The following is a 20,471-nucleotide window of genomic DNA, read 5'->3' on the forward strand; positions in this document are numbered from 1 at the left end:
ACAGTAGACCAGAATTAATTCATAAAAGTAAAATTGATGAAGTTACAACTATACAATGGAAGCAAACTTCATTGATATTTTCATAGCTAAAATATAAATAATATACGGAGAGGATGTAATGACCATGATGGTGATGACTGTGATATTCAACGGTGGTAACAAAGACTGTATTATTGATGCTAAATATTTACACTACTGTATGTTGTAATTATGACAATGCGATAATTTTATAACCGTAACTGTATGTCACAAATATTTAAATGTACTGCGCAACTACAAAATTTAAAACTCAGATAAGATTGTAGGGGTGGGAGTTAAAAAGCTTGTCTTCATCCCACTCCTTTTCGAGCTAAACTTGTTTTTTCTTTTTTTTTGTAATTGTACATTACAATAACTTTATTATTTGGTTGCTCGAATAAAAGACATTCATTCATTCATTCATTCATTCATTCATTCATATGATAGATGGACGACAAGTTGATGACATCAGAGGGTCTTCAAAGCCCAGAGGTCGAAGTCAGCAGAGCCCAGAAAAGAGCAGCTCACGTAGCCCCTTGAGAAATACCACCCAGGACAGAAATGTCAGAAGAAACAACAGCGTGGAATTCAGGGAACCGCTGGCCTCATACAGGTACGAATAATGAACTAAAATGCATTCATGAAACCTCGATTACCCTTTACAAAGCCGCCTGGCTGCTTTTGGCTATAAAATTATAATTTATTTTTGTGTGTGTGTGTGTGTGTGTGTGTGTGTGTGTGTGTGTGTGTGTGTACTATACAGTGCATAAGTTACTCGTATGTTACTAGTGTGAGAAACAGCATAGAATAGAAGATGCTAACAGCAAAGACTGAACTGCGGGACCAGCAGCTTTTTCTTTGTATGTTTGCAATAATTTTCTACGTCACTGCAGAGTGGGGTCAGGTGACTTACGGTAACACTTCCCACGAAGATGTTTTCCTACTCACCTTTTCTGTTTATGTACAATGTAACTGTTACTGGGAATCTTCTGTTGCACTTACGGTCACATAACCTGTCGTCAACTCAGTTAATGTTCACTTTGTCAGCCTGACTCGAAATGCTGTGTGTGTGTGTACGTGTGTGTGTGTAGTGTACTCTCAGTGCAAGCAGAAAAAGGAGAAATTAGCAGTATGCAGTCTGATGTTACTCTAACACTGAGGTCAGAGCAGTGTCTTTATTTACATCCAGTAACTGGATGTAAATATCTTTTACATTTTATTTTACAGTGTTAGGAAAGCATTGACTAAGTCAAGCCTGATGCTGGTCCTTCAACATCTATAATGATTAATTCATTAACTCATTAAGTATTAACACTGACTGGTAGGTATCAATATTGTATGGGAAGTGGAAGGAGATGGATCAGACTTGGTTTCTTTTGCTATGTACTTAATGGTCCATGATACGTAGAAAGCATCACATACGATCTCATTGTGCACTGCGGGTAGTGCTAAAATTTATTACTAAAAATGAATTTATCCAAATCATTATTTTAGAGTGGTCAAAGGTTTTCACTTTTTCATCATTAAACATTTTGGTAGAGTCCATTTTTCCAGCCTTCTATAACCCATGGTCGCCAGTAAGTATGTTCTTCTGTAAACTCAGTGAGCAATGAATTAAAAGTAAATCTTGATCCTCTTCTTGATCCCATGTAATCTGATTTGTGTCCAGAGAGGCCACCCCACCACCACATCCTTCCTCTCAGCCAGAGGCCTACAGTCAGAAGTTGGTGCCAGCGTCTTTGTACCCATCCTCTCCTCCCCGCTCAGATTCTCTGCCCAGCCAGCTGGTCTACCAGAAACACACCATAGACAAGGAGGCTGACAAGGACCTAGACAGCACACGCTCCTCAGGTCGGGAGAGCACTGAGGTGCGCTACCTCAATGACCAGCCAGCCCTGGATAGCATAAGGACTAAGGAAAGCAGCCCCAAAGCACAAGTTGGCATGGATAGCCAACAGTCAAGCCCATGTATTGCTTCCACCCCAGGCTCTTTCCGACAAGAGGACAGCACGCCATCCACCAGCCCTGGTTCAGCTTCCCAGCGGTTGGAAAACCTAAGACGACATCAACCTGACAACAAGCTGGAGAAACTCAAAGAGCGTATTCGAAGGCAGAGACAACATCTGGAGGAGGCTGCAGAGAGGGAGAAGCTGATGGGGAATCTGGAACAGCCTTTAGCCACATTTGTTGAGACTAATGATGCTGGTACAAGCAACAAGCCGGCAGCCAAAATACGCAAAGTAGCAGCTGCACCACCTGCTCCCATATACAAAGGTATCTCCACTGTAGGATTGGTTCATCATGTTCAACCTTTCTGACAGATTTGAGTTGTATGGCTGAACATGATGCTGTGTTTTATTTAAACCATCATTTTATTCACAGGTTTCAACAGTACAGAGACAAAGATCCGGACTCCTGATGGGAAAGTTTGGAAGGAAGAGGACTTCCATAACCTCAGCAGAGAACTTTACAGAGACCTGTCAAAGCAGTTTGCTGGTAAACACAAAACACTCTTCATGTCATGATGTTTTTGTCTGAGCTTTGAAACACAACAGATTTATTGAAAACAGTAGTTAATTTAAATGTTTTTGGATTCTGCATAAATCTAGATTTACGCACAGCCTTTGATTTACAATATCCCAGATGTTGAAATATTAGAATTGTCCCCGTCTGTTTGGCTTTATAGCTTATACTCTGTATGTGTTTTATGTCTTCAGAGAGCACCAGACACAGGCACCAACAGCAGAGGGAACAGAGAGCGGACAGGTCCAAAGAGAGGAGGCCTCCCAAAACCATTAGGAAGGTCCACAGAGCTGCCCCTGCCTCTGACCTAAATCCAAAACCAGGTACAATAATCCTCTTTTATGTGTGGGCAAACCCACCCCCTGATCTATTTTTAATTAGTGACAGTGGGAAAGCTAAGCAAGTGGAACAGTCTGGCAGGATTTTGTCACGGGTCAGTGAACTTGCTGCCAACCAAGAGCCTCAAATGTTGCACCATCTCTGTGGTACTTTCTCATTTCTTTGCTTTGCTCATTTCCTGTCTGCACTCTAAGTATATACAACGTTTCTTATGTACCTTTATTCCCTTGTATATGTATTCATAGATGTTCTTGTTGTTGCTTTACCCAGCACACTTGAGTTTCAGTTGAGTAGTGATTTCGATGCTTTCAAATATTAAACTTTTGGCTAGCATGTACACAATCAGAGTAATGTTACTGTTTTTTTTTTAATTGGTGTTGTTTACATGCAAGCAGCCTGCCCAAACATCCTGCAAGTGTTTGTGCTTTAGTATTTAGTGTGTTCTTTTGATCTTTGTAGTTGTCTCTAACGTGTGCGTGTGTGTGGCAGTGTATTGCTGGCTGCTGGTGCAGTGTTAAGACTCGAACCTCTCAAGAAATGTCCAGCATGTGTGACATGCAGTTTGTGGCCAGCTAGTAGCGTACAGACACCAGCATAGTAGAATTGTGCCCACACACACTGGCGAAACCTGATCATAGCAGAGCTTCACCCCTTCAATAAGTTGCCATCAAAAGTACACATTTAATGTGTCTGATTGTTATCCATCTTCAATAATTAGAATGTAATGTTAAGGTCTGCCTGACCAAAGTGTCCTATTACTGCTCAAAGAGTGCTAAATGATTATTTTTGTAGTGACAAAGGATGTACCACTTTGTTTTTGTTTTTTTAATTGACAGTTATCATGGTAAAATCTTATTCTCAGCTGCTGTAATGAATCAAGAATGTAAAGGCTGCAACATTTTCAGAGAACTGGTTTGGAAGGAAGTTTTCTTTCGTCAGCGCGAAACTGAAAGGGTGGGACAGACAAGTTTGTCTCAGCTGTCACATACCTGTCTGTCTGCTGTTCATTATGTCTCTCTTTATAATAGACTCCTGTGTACATGTTTGGTTTTTGTGTGATTTCTTGTTTTAAGAGATGTGATTGGTCACCGTTTGAGCTTAATCTATCCTCATTAAAAGTGTTCTACATTATGGTATGGATAACCCACTAACCTTGCTTTGAGGTAATGGCCCTTTGATTTGTCAGCTATTGGTGCAGAATTAGCTTAATAAAGGTTAAGACACCAACTTCAGCTTTTTGACTCTAACTGGCATCCTGTTTCATGTAGTTCCTCTTTTTTCCACGGCAAAAATGAAAACGATGTTAAAAAAAACACCCTAAAAGCCGTAAAAGATCTTTATCTTGTGTTCTAGCTCGCTTTGGTCTCGTGGTTTCTTCTCTTTCCTTCACGACTCTATAAATAGCCCTCTTAGATCTGTGGCCAGGTTCAGTGTGCTCTTTCACCCTGCACAAACAGCTGCTGGGTGAGCAGAAGTGCAGCTTCATTACCGGGAACTGCTCTTCACGAGAATTCAGGGTGGAGGGTGCTCTAGAGATTTCAGATAGAGGGACATTGCTTTTGTGCTGAGAGTGTTGTACCTGCTGTGTCACTAAAGCCAAGGAGGACAATATCCATTTTGGGATTTGGTTGTACTGCAAAATCAGTATTCTGCACTCATTGTTCCTTTGGTGCATCGACTCTTCCACACAGCAACTTAAGTGATTTGAAAAATAGACTTAGAGCAACTGCCTACATTTATTTATTTATTTTTTTATTGTACGGTAATACTATTTGATTGAATAATCATTTAAATCCCACTAAAGGAAAGTCAGATTGCTCCTTGTCTTTCATTCTCTTAGCTGTGTGACTATTCTGGTGGTGGATATATAGATGCTTATGTTTCATGAGGCCAAGAGCAACTATACTCAGTATAGCAGCACACAGTCTCACGTGTGAACTTTGTTACTTTGCAGCGATCAGCCCTGCATCATGGCGAGAGGGCCAGAAGCTGGTGAAGATGGTACTAGGTCCAATTCCTCAGCTGCCCAGAGAGGAGGACAGTCCACATGCGGCTAACTTATTGAGCCGAACAGGTGAGAACAGCAAGCTCTCACCTAACAGTAAAGAAGTTAAATTGAATAGCATAGAGACAGAAAAGATCATTAGAAGTCTATTAAGCATTAAAGACTCACCCACAGCGTGTCACTGTGACTTTACTCAGTTGCTTGTAGAATAACTGAAGTGTAAAATAGGTTTTTAACCCTCTCGCACCTCCTCATTAAAAAAAATCTACTGTTTTCAGTTGACTTAAATCTGCCTGTGTTAACTATGCCGCTTTAAGCCTTTTAACTCCTGAAATACATGGACATTTCTCGATGCTATTATCTGTGATAAAGTAGTTTGAAAATATTATAAGAAAATTCAAAGACATATAGTTTCATTTGTCTGGAACATCTGACAGCAATGCAGAAAACCGAGCCTGCCAAAGGAATATCATTAAATAAAGTCCATAGCTTCTGCTGCACACTTGCAGTACACTTACATAAAGCCACACCTCACTCTGTCTTTGCTCGCTGTGTCTGTACTGGCCACCACTGACCAGAAGGAATAGAAATCGACTGGCTTTTCTGGTTGGATGCACAAGACATGACCTGATTTCCAGAGGCTGACCCAAGTGCATGCAGCATGTACCATGGGGATGGCAGGGGAGTGTTAACAAAAAAAAGTCTGGATTATATACGACATGGGAATCTTCGATTTGGCCCAGATTAGAGTTGCCATAGCATGCCTTCCCCTAAGCCTCATTTATTATGCTTATGCGTATGTCTGATGCTTCAGCTTAGGAATTTTTTAATCAGCTGTAGTCACATGTTGGAGGATCTCTCATTTTTCAAGCTGGGATGAACCTGTTTGGTTTTTTTTTTTTAATACATTTATCATGAAATATTTCATTTTATTGGCATAGAAGGTCACGTTGATATTACACTTATTAAACAGGAGTCTTTCTTGGTTGAAGTCATTTAACAACACACATTGTTTTAGTGTGCGTCATTGTTTACATCGTGAATGAATTACTGATATATCTGCTTTTCTGGAAATATTCACCAGATTCCCGCCACCGCTCAGATCTACGCTCAGAATCAAAGCGGCGATCACGTCCAAACAGCACAGAGCGGCCATGCAGTGGATTTCAGGGACAATCACAAAGCCACCTCACACCAACATCTATCTCTCAGGACAAGGTTCCAGGAGGGTTAAGCTCAGACCTGTTGTCAGCAGACATCCAGGGAATACTGGATGACCTTCAGCTGGAGTGCAAAGCAGCGGAGCAGGATGAGAGGGCCCGAAAAAGGTCCCGGGGTAGCAGCAGTGGTAGGAGAGGGGGCTCAGGGTCACGAACAAGGACGCCCGTCTCTACTTGGGGAACTACTGTGGCAGCAAACAGCTCATCGAGAGTTTGTCGCAGTGCCAGCCCCACTACACATCGTCCAGAAACTACCAACATAACTGACGCAAAGCACAAGAAAAGGCACTATGATGCAGATACAGTACGCCAGTACATTGCCCGGCAACAAGAAGAGAGAAAAAGGCGTCAGGCGGACGAGAAGAAGGCGATGAGGGAGGAATCGGAGAGGAGACACCAGAGACTGCAGGAGCTCTACAGGAAGCAAAGAGAGGTTGCTAGAACTGTGGCAATCCCCACTGAGACTCCCGTGGCCCCTGTACAAAAGCGACTACAAGAGACCTACAACAAACTGCTGATGGAGGAGGCCCAGCTGGGCGAAGGGGCCATGCAGACACTCCCTGCTATTCCTTCTACTCAGCTGGTAAGTATGGTCACAAAAACATGGTAATGTCATTTATACAAACATGGAAACTGCAAAAACAAAGATATGATCACTTATGTAGTGGAAAAATAAAACGAAAATAAGTGTTGTTGATGTATTCTTTTACAGAGACCGATGTACCAGCCCTCGGGAGAGTCGGACAAAGAGAACAAACGACTAGAGGCACCCCAGAGCCCATCAAGCAGTGACAGGTCTTTGAATGATCATCCACCACCTCCATTAACTAGGTACTTTCATGCTCATACCCAAGTACAAAACTGTGTTTACCTCTGTCACAAGCAACAAGCTCAGTACATTCAACACAAATAGACAACAACAGCCTGCCGGTACACACAGTCCTCTGTCTTCTTGAAATGATCTTTGTTTGATAACTAGAAAATCATCTGGCTTTTGAAAAAAATCCAGATGTTTGGTTTTATGAGCATCGCATGCAACAACCCACGAGTGTTTTATTACAGGAACAAACAAAAATAGTGCACAATAAAGAACATCTGCGATAAGTGACTGGAAATAAATAGCCTCATAGGCTGCTATCAGTTTTTTACATCTCTTACCACCAAAGTACAGGATGATTGTTTGGGATGCTGCGTTAAAAACATGAAGTGGGGGACTCTTTGAAACCATAACTACTGTCTGTGCAAGTTTTACCGTTTGCTTACCTTACCTACCAAGGGTGTTGCACTTAGATGTGTTTAGTCTTCTTTTGTCTTCTTACATTTTAAATAAAGTTTTTCTTGTCACAGGGTTGATCTTGATCTTGGAGTTGCCCCTTTGCCTCATCAAGAACGTTTGTACCCACCTGCTAGACCTTTGACTGGACCCAGCAGCACTGCTCAAGGATCGGACGATGACCGTCTCTTCTCTCAACTCTTAAGAATAGAGGCAGAAGTGGCTGCTAGTAACGGCATGAAAACCCCGCGACCAGCCACAGCCCCTTCCGGCAGGTCCCGGTCCAAAATGTCCCGCATCGAAGCCATCAAGGCCACAGCTGCATCCCTCTCTAACCGCATAGAAAGTGAGGCACGGAAGCTTGCTGGGGAAGGCATCAACTACGGTAATGCAACATCAATGGATATGGATACTGTTTTAGTGCCTAGGCCCTCTGTTCTTGTCGATGGATGGGCAGGAACGGCAGCACGTGACACAGAAAAAGATAACATGGCTCTGAGGATCCAGAAGATTTTGACTACCACAAATTATAGTTCATACAATGGCACAGCTCTTCCAGGAGCAGGCAGTCTGCATTCCTTCAGGGAGCAGAAGTTGAAGAATGGTAAACAGACTTCTGTTGATGTAATCGATCCCATCTTTAACAGTTACACACAAGAAAGGGGGGAGCTAGTCAATGGCTTGGAGAAGGAATCAAGAATGAATAAAATATCAGAAAGGAAACAAATTATGGACGAGGGGGAGAACAGGACAGATCTCCATGATTCGAGTGGTGGATCTATTAGTGAGGGTCCTCTTCTGAGTGAAGGGAGTTTTTCTGAGGATGAGCAAAGTCCTCCTCACCCCTCTAGATATAATTATGTACCTAGACCAGCAGATCGCCTGGAAGTGGCGGACTACTGTGCACGTCAAAGAAAGGATTACCAGCGACTGATGGAGTTCCAGCGGGAAGCAGAGAAATGCTCAGGCCTCAGCTTATCCTTTGCACAGCAGGACCGGGACAAAGCAGTTTGGGAAGAGCTGAACAAAGGAAGCCCTCTGAGCGTAATCAACATCTTCACTAAAAACCATCACAGCCACGTTAAAGGTGAGTTCACGTGTGAGTATGCATATAATAGCTTCACATGATGCATTTAATATGAAAACCATAGTGGTCATATAAATGTATGCAAAACACTAGCGGTCAGTTTAGATAAGGACGTGTGTGTTCTGTCTCCAACTTGTTCTTTAGTGAGTGATAGAAATGTGGAGAGGAATTCTCCCTCCGCCCATTCTGTGGCCTCTGGAAATGGACCTGGAGACGCAGCAGTCTATGAAGATGACTTTGTATCGTCACATAGCAGCAAAGCCAGTGGGCAAATAAAGAGAAGCTCCAATTCCCCCAGGTAACTGAAGACGTCTTCAAAGTCACCACTGGGTGGCATTCATGTCACACAGATGGTTTCTCCAGCACTCTCAGATACAAACATTTGTCCTCCTTTTTAGAGTAAAGATCAACTTTCAGGATCACTTTGTTTCCTTGCTTTGTTTTTGTATGTGTCGTATCAAAGACCCTGAAACTGATTTGAAACTGGTCATCCATGTGTCCTCACAAAGCTTTGACTTGATAAATAGAATCCTTATTATTGAAGTCATGTTATCCATATTTCCATGTATTATAGTAGAAGACAACATATTACTGTTGTCATGTGTGAGGAAGTGGGGTGTTGTGTCTGATTGTGGTGTGGGGGGGTGTTCAACCAGTGTATTTCTGTAAATTTTGAGTTAACAGAACTCAGAATGGAGATATGCTCTTGATAGAAGTCCAATGCTCACGATTTCTTTCTGCACTCTTTGTTAGTGTGAATAATCACTTTGAAGAACTGATGAGGAGGTCACCTTATGAAAAAAGCACAGATTCATCCTTTCAGTCATCCAATCACTCACAGCATCTTTCCTCTGGTTCAACACCTGCTTCCTCGCCCCTCTCCAGGCACTCTGCCAGAAAAAGAGGTGAGTTTTTTGTTTTTTAATTTTTGTAATGATTATTTTCTGACATGACCAGGTTGTAAACTTTTTTTTAATTAATACATTTAAGCTTATAAGCTGAATTTCAGTTAAACTGTCTTTGAAGTCATAAGTTGCAACAGAACAAAGCTTTGTCTCTTTGCAGGACCAGTATCAGATCAGAGTGACACCACTCTTGTAGAGGAGCAGAGGAGCTCTTGCTCTCCAGCCTCGGAAGCACTATCGTCTGAATCCAGAAAGGCAGGCTCGGACAAAAACTCTTCCCACACCCAGGCCAAGAGTGTCCACTCTAATGACACACTAGGGGAAGCTTCAGGCCATTCTCACCAACAGTAAGCTTATTTCAGTGCTATAAAGGCTGCAAATATGTCACCAGATATGTTAATCAGCAGATTTTTCTGTTAAGATCATTTCTAAGATATCCAACTGAAGTATGTACAGAACTGTTTGAGAGCAGGATGAATGGTGTGTACTGTTCATACAAATCTACGTTGCCCTCGCGTTCAGTTGTCTCTGGTATTTCCTTCCTGGTTTTTAGTAAGCTTTAATGCCACACTGCTTTTGTGTCGTGGGGGTTCTTCTGGCTTACAGTGACGCATCTATTTGCTGTCTGAATGTGGTAGGTTATAGGTGTATTTATATATATTTTTCATTTAGGATCACAGCATGAAAATATTTCTTTATTTCTGGATGCAGTCCGGCTTCATAAATTAAAACATTTAATTATTTATTTTTTTCCTGGATGCAGGGCAAGTATGAAGTAAAATTTACATTAACCTGGGAAGCCACACACGAGCTACACTGTTTGCTTCCCAGAGTATTTCCAAACTAACCTAAACTTCTCTTAAAAATGTGCACTCAGGAATCATTTGGATATTTTCTGAACTAGGCAACCTCTGTTGTTGCTGTTCCAACCACTCTGAAATTTCCACATGGCATATACTGTTATTTATTAACCAAAAGTAAATGTATTTAAGCATGACTAATTACTAAACTACACTTAGAGGAGCCTCAGTTGAGGCTGCCAGTCTAAGCAGTCTTGTGGTTTGCTGTTCTCTTGAGGGCCTGAGGGTTTAAGCAGCCGCGTAGTGCCCAGCAACAGGACCGCACTGTAGTTCAACCCAAGACAGAAAACACTGCTTATTTTGTTTTGGAGGCCCACAGGGTTGTTGATCGGGTCATTCAGCTTCACCACCGCTTGGGCCTGCTCCCAGAGAGAAGGAAAGAGACTTGTTTTCCTTCTAATCCCACTGTGCAGCAGTGATATTTGAGCCCCCTAATGGTACTCCAAAGCCCAGGTGGCAGATTCTTGGGATTCTGCACGGTCTGTGTGTCTTCCACAATAAAGGAAGAAACTTGTGAGAGAATTATAAACTTTTTATTATTAGTAATGCACTTTTCTTTTTTTTCTTTGACTCTGTAAGACAAAAACAGTTAAAAATGTTCTTAAGGGAAGTCACCCTCTGTAGTATTTTGACTTTTGACAAGATGCTTTCATGTCATTGTGCAGATTTTGATCAAAGGAAAAAAGTGCCACTGTCTGCTTTTTTTTTTTTTTTGTACAGATTTAGAAAGTATTATTATTTTTTAGACGCTCCTTCTTTCTGAAAAAACTATTCATAATTGATAACCCTGACCTCTCACAGCAGCGCCTTTTTCTTTCTCACTTTCTCACCTTTGCTGGACCGATCTGTCTCGCTCTTTATCATTTTGCCATTCGGCTCCTGTTCTTCAGAATAGGCAACCATTTCTGTAAAACATGCTCTAGTGAATATTTGAAACTCTTATTTAAATATTTATACAATCTTGTACATGTAATGCCAGTTTCATAATGTCAATTTTGCAACAGTTTGTAAAAATATCGCATGCCTGCTTTTCCCACTTCCCCTTCTGTTCTCTATATCAAATAATGTATTAAAACATGTTGCTAACTATTACATTGACAAACCCCATATACTGATGATGTTTCATCGCTTTGTTATTGCAGGTCCAGATTGGTTTCCTCTACTAGTTCTCCAATCCCCCGGTCTCCTCCAACAGTAGAATCTCCCAATGAGCTTTTGAGAAATGCGTCCAACCAGAACACAGGCACTTTAGCTCCTGGTGGTAGAGCAGAGACCAAGTCCACTGGTAAAAATAAAGTTCTTTTGCTTATTTATTTTATCTATTTTTATTTATGTCTAACTCCCTTCGTCTCTGCTTTCTCCCAGGTGAGCTACAGTATTCACCTGGTGTCCTGCAGCAGCGTATGGCAGCAGAACTCCATTATTTGGACTCAATTGAGGAGTCATTCAGACAGTTGGGGGATGTGGAAAGGTTAATGGGTGTGTCCATGGCACAGCAGGAGAGTGCATCGTTGGCCCAAATGCTCAAGGTAAAGTAGGAGATGTTTCCTATGAAATACTAATGTGATGATATATATTCAGATCAATTCAAATTTATTTACACAGCACCAAATCACAACAACAGTCGCCTCAAGGTGCTTTCAATTGTAAGGTAGACCCTACAATAATACATACAGAAAAAAAACAACAATCATATGACCCCCTATGAACAAGCACTTTGGCGACAGTGGGAAGGAAAAACTCCCTTTTAACAGGAAGAAACCTCCGGCAGAACCAGGCTCAGGAAGGGGCGGGGCCATCTGCTGTTGTTGGGGTGAGAGAAGGAAGACAGGATAAAGACATGCTGTGGAAGAGAGCCGGAGATATATATTAGCTGTGGCATTAATCTTTACCTATCAGAAGTTTCAAAGGATTACAAGTTACTTAGTTTCTATAATCTTTCTGGCTCATGAAATATGATTTGATGTTTTGAACACAGGTCAGTATTTAAATATCTTTTTCTTTAAGTTTTCTTTTTATTTCTAAATGTTGTATTAGTTGCAGCACCAGCTGTGGTGAAAACAAGAATATTACCTGCTGTTTTACTGTATTACACTTTATTGACCTACTCTGTGAACTTTGACCCTGCAGGCCAAGCAGCAGCGCCATGAACGTGAGCTCTATGAGCTGAAGATCAAGGCTGAACGAGAAGCTCTTGAGACAAAACTACAGCTGGAAGAAAACAGGCAGAGAGTGGCCAGGGTACTGCACACAATCAGCTCACAAGAACCAACAAAATGTTTATGTATTTGTGGATAATAGATTCAACGTTTGCTTTATAACCTTTTAATTTCCAACGTATGAGCGCTTTGATTTTCTGTCTGTGTAATGTATATGTATGTATATGGTTTTGTCCAGGCTCATATAGAACTGCAGGAAACCTTGGCAGCATCTCAAAAAAAGACTTTGGGAGGCCTCCAGGAATCAACTACTAAGATGATGACTCAACAGGCCGAGGCAGCGCAGTACACAGCCGATGCTGCCCGACACATCAAAGAGGTTAGCAATCAGTTCCCTCCTCCCTGCCTGGAAAAAGCCTATGTCCTAATTGTACAGCAAAAGCTGATTGATTGTTGAAGAAGAGAAAAAGCATAACATCCAGCCTAAGAGTGACGAGGTCATACATTTTGATCGCCTTACTGTGTTTTACTTCATCAGATGACAGAACTAGTCCGGTCGCAGATGTCAGGATCTGTGGTTGTCCCTCCTGTTGCCACTGATTCCTCCACAGTGGAGCAAAGAAAAGAAAATGACACTTACTCGATGGAGCATCGACAGGATAACGTAGACTCTGACAGGTACACTCCAAACGATCACACTCACTTTCCTGTCAGTTTCTGATTTTTATATCCTTCGTAACAGCGATGGGCACGCAAAGCAAAAATGCTTTTGCAGGGAACCGCTTGACGAATTGAAGATTACCCTTCACCTCGTGTTATCACATGAGGTGCTGAGCCTTGATGCGGGCGATCGTTGGCAGTTCGTCTTGCAATCGGAAGGTTGCCGGTTCGAGCCCCGGCTTGGACAGTCTCGGTCGTTGTGTCCTTGGGCAAGACACTTCACCCGTTGCCTACTGGTGGTGGTCAGAGGGCCCGGTGGCGCCTCTGTCAGTGCGCCCCAGGGTGGCTGTGACTACAATGTAGCTGCCATCACCAGTGTGTGAATGGGTGGATGACTGGATGTGTAAAGTGCTTTGGGGTCCTTAGGGACTAGTAAAGCGCTATATAAATACAGGCCATTTACCATTTGATCTATTTCACAGATCAAGTCCAGAGGACCCCAAGCTTAAGTGTTCATTAAGGTGTTTGTCACATAGATATAAAATAAGCTCAGAGATTAAGCTGGTGTCAAACACAAGGTGCTTAGTTTATGTAAAAATGTAGTTTGTTGTTGTTTTGGTTTACGTGATGAAAATGGTTTTATTTGTGTATGTTCATGTGTTAGACTTGTACATAGTTAAACATGTATGGATCAAATAATGTTGAATTCTGGGTATGGATTTGTAAGCAATGAAATTTAAAATAAGGGGGTAGAACAGGAAAAGTCTAAACTTCATCCTACTCCTCATCGAGCACACACATTCTGTAGACATGGATATATACATGAAAACTTGACGATTTTTAACTTTTGTTTTCTTTGTTATTTCAGTTATATTTGCATGTTCGAAATAAAAATTCTATCTGTCGGCATGACTCTGCAAAGCTGTGGCAGACTTTTGACATGCTAGCTGTAACTGGTTTCACTATTGGACCCACCTTTGAACTGTTCAGATATTCACAGCTAAGCCTATCTCTAATAATATTAAACAACTAGTTGGACATGCATTAGGGTAACAACCCAAGTGTTGTCAACCCTTTTACCTCAAAGGCCTAAATTTAAAATCTTGTTCTCTTACAGCTTTCAGAGTGAACCATCAAACAGAAGGACCAGGTCAGAGGAGCCGCTGTCTTCACTGAGCACGAGTCATTCTGACTCGCTATCATTCAGGAAACCGAATCTCAGGTACCAGTCAGTCTCTTTATGCAGTGCCATGTCTGCAGGTTTTTCTTTTTTCATTATATTTGAGGAATACGAATTGAAACAAACCCACTCAATATGCCTTTTTTCCCTTCGCTCAGTGGATCTGCCTTAAGCAGCCAACACAGCCCATCACATCACTTATCAAACCATGAGAAGCAGATGAAAAAAGAGGCCATAGAGGGGAAATGGAGGAATAGTGGACTCGAGAAAAGGCCAAAACAGGAAGCAGCCAGCAGCTCCATAGAAGAGGAAGTTCTAGCAGCAGCAGCAAATGACTCCGTCTGCAGTGACAGTATTCCATCTGTACTGGATGAAAAAGGTAAAAGTTAAAAACTCGACATGCATTTAAATTGTTTCTTTTCCCCGTGTCAACAGTCAGATGTTGATATCATCAGTTAGAGGAAAATATAAAAACACGATGCCCACCTTTGATCTTTATCTAAAAAAAACCCAAAACTTCACCCCGCATTTCTTTTGGTCTCTGCCCCTTCAGGAGACAGTACATCTGTGGCCACAGAGTACTCGCTCAAGTTTGACGAGTCCATGACAGAAGACGAGATTGAAGAGCGTTCCTTCCGCTCTCTTCTGCCATCGGAGGCACATCGCCGGGGAACCATGGAGAAAAAATCCCGCCACCACGAGGAGTCAGAGGATGATGGAGCCAATCACAGCACATTGGTTTCAGGACCGGGGCTGCACAATTCTTTTAAGGTGAGAGTCCAAACACTGGCCAGCACAATCAGTTGATGCAGCTATGTAACTGAAATCATTTTTTACTTGTTCTTTACCTGTTCCTTACTGAACTTATGGTTTCTCTTCCTTCTTAAATCTCACTGTCTTCTCATTTTCACGTTCTCCTGCAGTCACAGGACTCAAACATAGCCTTCTCTGGTGGACAGGACAGCTTTTCCCAGTTCACCATGGACATGGTTCGCCAGTACATGAAAGATGAGGAGGTAAGACTGCAGCACCAGAGCTCTCTGCTGCGTCTTCGCCAGAAAGCACTCAAGGAGAAGACCAGAACAGAGCTGGCCTGGCTAGAGCACCTGAAGAAGAAGCTGAGAGATAAGGGAGAGGATGACAAAATGCCACCAATCAGGAAGAAGCAGAGAGGCCTTCTCTTAAAGCTGCAGCAGGAGCAGGTACTGTGGATGGCAAAAGCACAGTTACATTGAGGGAGCTTCACTGAATGCTGTGGTGTTAACTGTTGCTACTAAGCAGTGTTCTCTCTCACTGCTCATTTTCTCAGGCTGAGATCAGGCGACTTCAGGAGGCCAACAAAGCTGCGAGGAAGGAAAGGCAGCTGTTGCTGAAACAGCAGGAGGAGATTGAACGGATGAGAAACTCAACACTCAGGCTGAAGGAACGTCTCAAGTGTGCTGGGATTGAAGCGCCTCCTGTAAGCAGCGTACATGTAACCAGACATGTTGGTGTGCTCATTTCTTTTCTTTTTTTCCCTTGTTTATTCTCAATCTTTCTGTGTGTGTCGATCATCCTCTAGGAGACCCCGGTGTCAGAAACCCCAGGGTCTGAGCCAGCTTCCCCAGATATGAGGCATGCTGATGATAACCGCAGCCCCTCTCCCTCACTCTCTGTCTCTGGAAGTGAGACTAGCAGCATCATGCAGAAGCTCAAGAAGATGCGCTCTCACATGGATGAAAAGTAAGGACTTTAATTTAATCTTCATGGATTAACTGGGCTTGGCTGTCTCCTTATTGACAAGCCTCCCACTGAATGATAAGAATTCATGTATTCATTTATTTTTCAACTTAACTTTAGTTTTACTTTGATTAAAATCTGAATTGCTTTTAGTATGTGGCTGCAAAGACATCCCTCCATTAGTGCTATGTTCTTGGATAGCATAGCTTCATTAAAAAGAAAAGGTATCGTAGTTTATAAAAGTCTTCTTTTTAATTCTAGTTTGACAGGATACAAAGCAGAGATGTACATTTACTGTGGGAGACCTTATCTAGCACTAATTGAAACAGTGTGGCATCTTTCTCTTGCTGCTCGCCGTGCTTCTCTTGCTGTTTTAAAGTGCTCGTCTCTTTAGCTTAGACGAGCAGCCACACACTCCCTCAGTACATCTTTGAGTTTCGATTTATATAAGCTACTTTGTAAAAAGCTCTCCTACGTTTGAAAGAAAGAAAGAACATCAGACAATAATCAAAGACCCTAAATATTTACAGTACCATTTAACCTTAGCACTGCAACATTCAGTTATATGTATGCCGTGTATTCCATAAAGTTTATTACACCCAATGACTCTCATATTGGCCATGGGCTTGCAGTAGCTGTAGGTCACCTAAAGCTTTAAACTTGGTCACCAGCTTTGGTCAGCTGACTGCAGAGCCTCTCAAATCTAGATGGTACAAACAAGTGTGAATTGTTCTGGGATTTATAATTTGCGTATAAGTGACAGACCAGCCTTCCATTACCCGTTTTCAGCAATTTTTAGGGCTTCAATTCTTCAAATAAAGGCTTACAACAAAAAATATCTGAGCAGTTTTACTGTGGTTTTGTTGTATAATGTTACAGGCTTCGGCAGGTAATATAGAATAATATAATCGGATCATTTAGACGACCTTTTCCCCGTTGTTCTCCAAATCTGCTGTTTTGTTAACAATGGCAAAAGCAATTGCACAAAAATACCCAGTAACAACTTCACCTAACGGTGTTAACCAACACTAATTAGTTTGACTGTCATAGTTACACATTAGTTTGTCATAACTGCCTCAGTAAGCAGGTTAGCCGGTAATGACATCCTGACAAACCCCCAAGGTTACCTTAACACACACACTGAGTCGAATGTTGATAAAAGGATTGTTGCCTGAGAAGTGGTGCTTTAAACGTAACAGCCTGACACCTCAGGTGCGATAAAACGACATTTTCTCACATCACTCTCTCCCTTTCTCTCTGCTTGTCTCTTTCCTCTGCGTCTTGTTCTGTTTTCTTTACATTACGTACGTGTCTGCGTGTGCGCTGTAAATGTATCCTCGTTTGTGTGGCTCTTTTGACTTTGTCTCTGCGTGCTTGTGTGTTGTAGACACTGTTCTCCTGTCCACTGCTTCTTCTCTGTGTTCACGGCCCATCACTGGGCCTCCCTCAGTGTCTGTCTTCCCAACCTTCACCCTAAATTCAGGCTCTTTATCTACAAGCAGTTGGTCAGGTACTGTACAGTGTTCTCTACCTATGCACCTAGCCCTGCCCTGCCCTGCCCTGCCCTGCCTCAACTCCACCCCCACCCCATGGAACATGCTTGTGTTTGTCCACTGGCACTGGGACCTTGGTGGGGTGGGATGGTGAATGATGTGTGCTGATATGTCTGAGGTTCTTTGTTGGGATATTTCAAGGTTTGTAACTTTCAGGATGGGCTTTTTCATGGGGACAGAGTTTGGATGAAAGCTTAAAGTGCCCAAGGAAAGCTGCTTTACTGAAATAAACTAACCTTAAACATGTTTTTTTTCTAGTCCTTGATATTTGTGGCATCAGCAAGACAAAAAAATCCAGTGTTACCAGAGAAGGTATTAAAGCACACTGGTCGAGCGTAAAACAATAAACACGAGGGAAAATTGGGAAATAGAAACCTTTTGATTTGCGGTGGTCAAAGGTTATGTTATTTAGTAGGAGCCTTCCTTGCTGGATGGGAATCTCAGACTTAAAACTGGGATTTCACTAATTTGTGTCATGTTTAATTTACAACTCTTTCCCTCCTCCTTGCCTCTTGGAATGAATTAGCGAAATTTGCAGTGGAAATTATTCTTTACATTGTGGCTTCTAGCTGAGAGCTGCAGCCTAGTTATCAAAATAAAATGTTTGGAAATGAAACCGCACAGTGACATTGAAGTAAAGGAGTTTTCAGAGAAAAGACCAGAGATGGAGTGGTTTATCTCTTTAATGAGCCCAGTAAATCTTAACTAGCGCTTTTATTATGTAACTGTTGCATAGGATGGGATAATAAGTACAGATGGTCATTGGCTCTAATAGAGTTTGGGAAGGCACTAAAGAATCTCCCCAGTCTCGGTCTTTAGTATCTGGGCTGTCATCAGTATAAATTAGGTCAAGAGAAAGGCTTCTAAATTAGATCAAGGCTAAATAATACTGCACTGTAATGGCACCCATAGCTGTGGGAGACCATATTACAAAACAGCTATACCTGACTGCGCTTTATTTTGACAGATATTTGTATGTGTTAGTGTCCCTGATATACATTGAATTGAAGAATTAAACGGTCTTCTTGCTTTGCGAGACAACAAAACTATTCTTTTAGTTGTTATTCTGATATATAAGGAGGTGGAGGAACGTAAAGGAACACTCGGAGACTGAAGAAGCTGTTCTTAGGACTTAAAAAAATCATATTTAAACTGCTTAGTGTGTGTGTGTGTGTGTGTGACTATGCTTATTGCTCCCTGGGTTTGAATCTGATGCATGAATCTGACATCTTTACTATTATTTTCCTTCTCCTCTTTTCTCCTGAGTGACATTTCATCACTTATTGTATATAATGGGTACTTGTGCATATCTGTATTTGGATGATTATTCTGGGCATGTGTGGGATGTGTGTTTTAATTCTGTGTGCGCTGGACAAAAGTTTGAGTTGAGTTTGCAGTAATAACTGAATGACAAGGTGATTCTGGGTTTGCTTGCTTCTGCAGGTCATATTTAACCTTTTCTAATGCTCAGTGTATTTGTACTGCTTCTCTTCATCTTCCTCCTCTCTGCCATTCTCATCTCTTTTTTTTCTTTTTTTTTAACCGTTCTTCCACTTCCTCTTCATCACTTTATTCTTCCCATTTCTTCCTTTCCATCCACCTCTGTAGGTTCCTGACCAAACGAGAACAACAGCTGATGCAAAGACGTCACCACGCTGAAGAGCTGCTACAATGGAAGCAGCAACTGGACAAGGAGGAGGCAGAGGTCCGTAGGATGGAGAAAGAGGCCCTGGCTGCATGGGACCAGAAAACACTTCGGGACAATCATCTTGACGTGTCAGAGGGACAGGAAAAGGACATCTCTGATATAAGCTCCCACCTCAGTCACCGCCGCAGCTCAGAGCCCAGAACTGACAGCGAGAAAGGTGAAGCTGCCGAATTTTCTTATTTTCAAGTGTAGAACATGGTTTAACCGGAAAATAACAACGTAATGGGATTTAAAAAATACACAGTGTGGTGTGGGAGTACGAGTAAAATACATAACAATGTTGATTTGTTTCATTTTTCAGAGGATGTTAGCGAGGGCGACTGTTCGTCAGTGACACCTGAGTCCAGTATACACACGGAGGGACCGGCTCCACCTGCCTCAGTCTCTGAAATAACTTTGGCCTCTGTCCAGGGCAGCCCTGCAAATTACACCCAGGACTTCACTTCAGCATCACAATCACCTGCAAGTCAACTGCATGTAATGGATTTTGTATTTTTAGCTTTTTGTATTTTATTGTTTCAACTAATTGCTTTGATACTCACTGTAGTTTTTGGGGTTTTGAACACACATCTGTGTACAGGAGAAAGAATCTTATAGCTGCGTTTTTTCCTCTGCTGTACTTCTTGAGGATTAGGAAAAGGGTTCACTAAGCCTTACTTAATTTACTGTGACTGTAAAATATTAATGTAAGCATACGATCTGTTGACTGTGATGTCATGTGACATGTCCTGAAGTAGTGTTCCTCTGTCTTCCCATCTAGTCTAATGCTCCTGAAGGCAGCCACAGCCCTGCTGCATCTCCTTCAGAGGGCAGCAGTAAAACAAAGATGCAGCTCCGCTCCACCGCCCGGACACTTATCCGCCCCTGCACTCAGCCCACCGACCCTCCAATGGCCACCCAGTCTGGTGAGTTACTAGTGTGCAAAACCCACGCTGAGATTATAACGCTTTTGGAGTGTGAAATTCTTCCCGACAGTTTTTAGAGACGAAAGGATGGGTAAAGCAGACAGCTGACATAATGCAGCTATATTGCTGGCGCTGTGTAGGCAGGAAGAATGTGATGATGCCAGAAATGCATTATGCAACCACTTCCCTGCTCCCTAACAAGCTTAACTGTGTGATAGGAGACGGGAACTCTTTGCATTGCACTTTATCGTACCAGTGCAAACTGTTGTGCTGGCCTCGTGTTGTAGCTGAGTGTGCTTTATTCATTTCCAGGTCACTTTTTAAATGTTTTCAATACTCTTTTTGTTCAGTGTGTTT

The 20,471-nt window shown here is 42.1% G+C and overlaps 1 protein-coding gene across 2 annotated transcripts in view; it reads left to right on the forward strand.

The window, feature by feature from the left end:
• The window catches only part of cep350 (centrosomal protein 350), a 33,104-nt gene that overhangs the window by 3,592 nt on the left and 9,041 nt on the right, over positions 1-20,471 (forward strand). The window contains exons 5-30 of one of the 2 annotated variants that reach the window (XM_005747536.1): positions 466-631; positions 1,688-2,292; positions 2,401-2,514; positions 2,736-2,864; positions 4,835-4,954; positions 5,970-6,688; positions 6,818-6,936; positions 7,453-8,465; positions 8,610-8,763; positions 9,219-9,370; positions 9,531-9,717; positions 11,373-11,515; positions 11,596-11,759; positions 12,361-12,471; positions 12,628-12,768; positions 12,928-13,067; positions 14,167-14,271; positions 14,388-14,608; positions 14,783-15,000; positions 15,153-15,431; positions 15,539-15,688; positions 15,791-15,951; positions 17,336-17,458; positions 19,110-19,366; positions 19,511-19,686; positions 19,970-20,114. In XM_005747536.1, coding sequence (XP_005747593.1) covers positions 466-631; positions 1,688-2,292; positions 2,401-2,514; positions 2,736-2,864; positions 4,835-4,954; positions 5,970-6,688; positions 6,818-6,936; positions 7,453-8,465; positions 8,610-8,763; positions 9,219-9,370; positions 9,531-9,717; positions 11,373-11,515; positions 11,596-11,759; positions 12,361-12,471; positions 12,628-12,768; positions 12,928-13,067; positions 14,167-14,271; positions 14,388-14,608; positions 14,783-15,000; positions 15,153-15,431; positions 15,539-15,688; positions 15,791-15,951; positions 17,336-17,458; positions 19,110-19,366; positions 19,511-19,686; positions 19,970-20,114 — 6,012 coding nt within the window. The remainder of the gene's footprint in view (positions 1-465; positions 632-1,687; positions 2,293-2,400; positions 2,515-2,735; positions 2,865-4,834; positions 4,955-5,969; positions 6,689-6,817; positions 6,937-7,452; positions 8,466-8,609; positions 8,764-9,218; positions 9,371-9,530; positions 9,718-11,372; positions 11,516-11,595; positions 11,760-12,360; positions 12,472-12,627; positions 12,769-12,927; positions 13,068-14,166; positions 14,272-14,387; positions 14,609-14,782; positions 15,001-15,152; positions 15,432-15,538; positions 15,689-15,790; positions 15,952-17,335; positions 17,459-19,109; positions 19,367-19,510; positions 19,687-19,969; positions 20,115-20,471) is intronic. The other variant, XM_005747537.1, reaches the window with a different exon arrangement.

Source organism: Pundamilia nyererei, unplaced genomic scaffold (genome assembly GCF_000239375.1).
Source record: "Pundamilia nyererei isolate P.nyererei 1_Seehausen unplaced genomic scaffold, PunNye1.0 scaffold00199, whole genome shotgun sequence".
NCBI classification, from domain to species: Eukaryota; Metazoa; Chordata; class Actinopteri; order Cichliformes; family Cichlidae; genus Pundamilia; species Pundamilia nyererei.